The sequence below is a fragment of the Balaenoptera musculus genome, chromosome 14, assembly GCF_009873245.2.
Source record: "Balaenoptera musculus isolate JJ_BM4_2016_0621 chromosome 14, mBalMus1.pri.v3, whole genome shotgun sequence".
NCBI lineage: Eukaryota > Metazoa > Chordata > Mammalia > Artiodactyla > Balaenopteridae > Balaenoptera > Balaenoptera musculus.
The window spans coordinates 28,027,304-28,031,558 of record NC_045798.1 but is presented as its reverse complement, the minus strand read 5'-3'; the positions used below and the strand labels follow the sequence as shown (position 1 = coordinate 28,031,558).

Genomic DNA, 4,255 nt, shown 5'->3' with positions numbered 1-4,255 from the left:
CGCCTCTCGGGTCCCACAGGGGCTGGATGGGGACCCCGGCGCCTGGCCGTGGGCTTAACACCCAAACCTCTTACTGGAGCAATGCAGAGCCCACCGTGAGAATCATCTCAATAAAAAGCCCCTTCCCCCGCCATCAGGAACAGTCAAATGGTTGCTATAACTTAATTGCCTCAGAGCTCCCTGTTTTGTAACTCAATAATTGTGATTTTGTTTCCTTATTAATGTCATTGTTTTTTTGTTTTTTTTTAACTAAAATGATGGTTTTTAATGGGAACCAGAGATATGGTTACAATTACATAGTCCGACACAAAAAACCCGTGGGTGATCAGGAGTTGGAAGGTTACAAAATAATGAGGGTAACACTGGGTACAGGAAGAAAGCTGCTCCAGAACTTCAGGAGCCAGGCTAATACGGCCTCTCCCTGCGATCCTGTCTGTGCTCACCTCTGGAGTCCATCTTGCCAGGGCCAAAGCCACCTCTGTCCCCACCACCCCGGCCCCCTCAGAAGCCCCCACGGTCCCCGCCTCGGCCTCGGTAGCCGCCCCGATCATAGCCTCCTCTGCCACCACGACGATCGTCTCCATAGTTACCCCCCATATGAGAGCCTCCTGGTCCCCCTCCTGGGCCGTCTGGTTTAGGGGCCTTACACTGGTTGCATTCATTCCTCCAAGAGAAGTTCATGTTCTCACACGTAGGATTAGGACACTTCCAGTCCCCTGCTCGCTGCTGTCCTCCACCGCCACCGCCGCCGCTGGGGAATCCTCCTCGGCCACCGCCACCACTGCCACCACCTCCATAGCCTCCACAGCCCATGGGTCCTCCTCGCCCTCGGCCTCCACGACCATTGCCACCACCCCGATTGAAGTCTGCTCGCCGAGTAGCAAATGAGACCTTGATGGGATTCCCAGAGAATTCTTTACCATCAAACCAGTCAATAGCTGCTTTAGCAGAAGGTGGGTCATCAAATGATACTGTTGCCTCTCCCTTCAGCTTGCCTGTTTCCCTGTCTGTGTACAGATTAATCATGGGCTGTCCTGTTTTCTTATTTGTCTTAATGATACCAATCTGCTTGAAGCAATCAGCTACAGACTCAACTGTAACATTCTCGCCCAGGCCTTGCACGAAGATGGTGTTGTTGTCTGAATTATCCTGTTCAGAGTCATGATGTGATCCTTGGTCCCGAGGGCCACCAAGTTTATTGAAGCCACCACGGTCACTTCCGCCCATGCCGCCTCTGCCTCCACGGCTGCCTCCACGACCTCTGGGTTCATAGCCACCACTGCTGCGGCTGTAACCACCGCCACCGCCCCGGCCACGGCCCCCACGGTCCTGCTGGCCTCCCCCGTAGCCGCCGCCACCACTCTGGTCCTGATTGCCATAACTGCCGCCACCACTACTACTCATGGAGGACTGATCTTGGCCATAGTTACCTCCACCACCCCCTCCACCTCCACCGCTACTGTTGTACTGGTTCTGCTGCCCATAGCCCTGAGGGGGATTATAGCTTTGCTGCTGTCCATAGCTTTGAGGCTGTCCACCATAGCCAGACTGCTGGCCATAGCCCCCACTCTGGGGCTGTCCATAGCCGCTGCTCTGAGAACTGCTACCGTAACTTCCCGAGGTGCTGCTAGGAGCTGGCTGCTGGCCATAGCCAGGGTATGAGGACTGCTGCCCGTAAGACGACTGAGAACTTTGGCTACTGCCATAGCCACCAGCTGAGCCATATCCCTGGGGAGTTGACTGTGTGCCATAGCCTGTGTTCTGGGTCTGTCCATAAGAACTACCATAGCTGCTCTGGCCATAGCCTGAAGTGTCCGTTGACTGGCCGTAGCCACTGTAACTCTGCTGTCCATAGGACTGATTGCTCTGCTGGGAATAGCCCTGCCCAGGCTGGGTTGGGTAGGCCCCATAACTTTGGGTTGCTTTTTGGGTATAGTCGTTTGAGGCCATGTCCGCGCACGCGCGCACAGGCCGACAATCAACAAGAGTCCAACACCACAGCACCGACGCCTCGAGGACTGAGCTGTGTCATTGTTTTAAACTTCCTCCACCACATTCTGTACTGGGCCTCCAAGTGCAGAGCAGAGGGGGACTCCGCTAAAGAGGGGGACGTGGGAACAGGATCTCAGGGGCGGGAGAAACTCCGGCAGATGAAGGCTGGGAGTGCTTGGGGCAGGGAGATGGGCTGCACGAAGGCAGGAGGCGTGAGCATGGGCGCCGAGGGGGCTTGTATGCTGGGGGTGAGGAGGAGGATTGGGGGCCACAGAGTCTGCACTGCCAGCGGCGGGGGGAGGGGAGGAGCATGAACTTGACCTTGGATGTGTCATGGTGAGTTGGAGGGGAGGGGCATCCAGTGGTCCAGGGGACAGGCAGCGGGGAGAACCCTGCCAGAACAGGGGTGGGCGCTGCCTGCAGGGACGTGCACTTGGGGAGGCCACCTGCAGCCCCAGGCTCTGGGCCCCGAGACACCCCAGCCTCTCCCCAGGCCCTCGGTGAGCTGCGCCGGCATTGGGAATTCGGGGCAGGTCCAGCCTGCTGCTGTGTCGGAGAAATGCAACACGATTAATTAGCCCCTAAAAAAAGAGTTTGAAGTGTTTATTGCAGGACGGCGCTCCTGGTTTTATAAGCAGATGGGGAAATAAAGTGGTGGGGATGACAGGCCGGGAACAGCTGCACAGGGACCTGGAACCTAATTCATAATTCAGCGGACTAATCAGAGAACATCTTCTGCCGGCACCATAACGAAGGGACGTGAGGCCGCAACTGATGAGCTGCACCCATGCCCTCCGCCTGCTGGGGGGTCCTGCCGAGGCGCCAGCCCAGCCCCGTCACAGTTCCAAGTGCCAAGCTCTGGACAAGAATTTTCTCAGCAACCACATTACTCATATACCCTCTTTCCAGGAGAGGAAGCTGAGGCCCAGGGAGGCTGAGCCTGAGGAATGGGTCCTGGTGGGCACACAGCCCCCACTCCCACCCCCCACCCCCAGGCCCAGGTCCCCCAGCCCTGGCTGTAACAACGGAGGTCACCCAGCCCCACGGCAGGGGAGAGAAGTGGGGGGGTAATGGGACGGGTATAGCATTCAGAGCTCACCAGAGCCCCTGGAAAGGCGGGTGGGGGCCAGGGTGGGGATGGGGCTGAGACAGAATCAGGGGCCTGGGTGGTACATGGGGCAGCTCATGGGCCCCCCATGGGGACTGGGATCATTGAACATAAAAACTCAGGCGTAATCTATGAATCTTCCGGCTCCGACAGGAGCCCAGAGTTCACAGCAGCCATGGACTGTAAAACGCGCAGGAGGAAATACCTGTGCCAGCTGGAAAGTCCTTGTTTTCTCCTCAGATGCTATTGAAACAACGGGAGGTGAAGGGTGGGAGCCGGGTGCCCCGCCAGCCCCTGCCCCTCCCAGGGGCTTGCTGTGTCCCCCCGCCCTGACCAGGACCTTCACCAGCACGCTCTGTATTCTCGTCCATGTGTCCCTTGTGTGCCTGGCAAGATAGGGGACCCAAGCGCCCTGAGCAGCTCATGGCCTCCCAGGCAGACAGACCGGGTCAGCTAAACCTTGCACAGGACTTTCCTTAAACACTTAAAACCACAGAGTGGTTGGTGCTGTAGCAGAGGAAGGCATGGGTACCGTGATGCCCCAATGCGGGATCGCAGGGGCCTTGTGGAGCTGGGCTTTGAGGCATAAGTAGGAGCTCACCAGTGTGAGAACTGGTGCTGGATGGGATCCAGACTAGGGTTAGAAAGGGAGCTCTGAGTCAGACCCTGACCCCAACCCCTCTTGGACCCCCAGGCCGGCCTGGCTGGGGACTTTTTCAGGAGGCCAGGCTCCTGGGCACCAGCTTTCAGCCCTTGGACCAGTCACTTCCCCACAGGCTCTGAGGGGAAGTCAAGGAAAGGGGAGAGCCTGTGCCTGGTTACCTTCCGCAGGTGACAGACAAGCCCAAAGGCTCCCATGTGCTCAGTCTGGGGGTCAGAATCCAGACTGGGCTGTGGGGGCTGAGTTTCCCCTTTGTGTGGCGTCCACTGGGTCCCTGGGTGCCACTCAGCACATTCCTGGCCTTGGCGGGCTGGCTGCCTGGCCAGGCTCAGCAGGTCGCCCCTCTCCATGTGGCCATGCCAGTGGTGAGACTCCTTAAGTGGCAGCTCGAGGCCCAGAGCAGGAGGCAGAAGCTCCAGGCTCTGAAGGCCCAGGGCCCAGCTCAGCATCACATCTGCCCTCCATCTCTGGTCAGAGCTATCCCAGGCCACCTG

The 4,255-nt window shown here is 58.2% G+C and overlaps 1 protein-coding gene across 1 annotated transcript; it reads right to left on the bottom strand.

Annotated features, from left to right (window-relative positions):
• Positions 1 to 238: 238 nt before the first annotated feature.
• Positions 239 to 2,026, bottom strand: LOC118880332 (RNA-binding protein FUS-like). The gene has a single exon (XM_036823965.1). It carries the CDS (start codon positions 1,948 to 1,950, stop codon positions 502 to 504), a length of 1,449 nt encoding a protein of 482 aa, XP_036679860.1. The 5' UTR covers positions 1,951 to 2,026; the 3' UTR covers positions 239 to 501.
• Between the last annotated feature and the right edge of the window lie 2,229 nt (positions 2,027 to 4,255).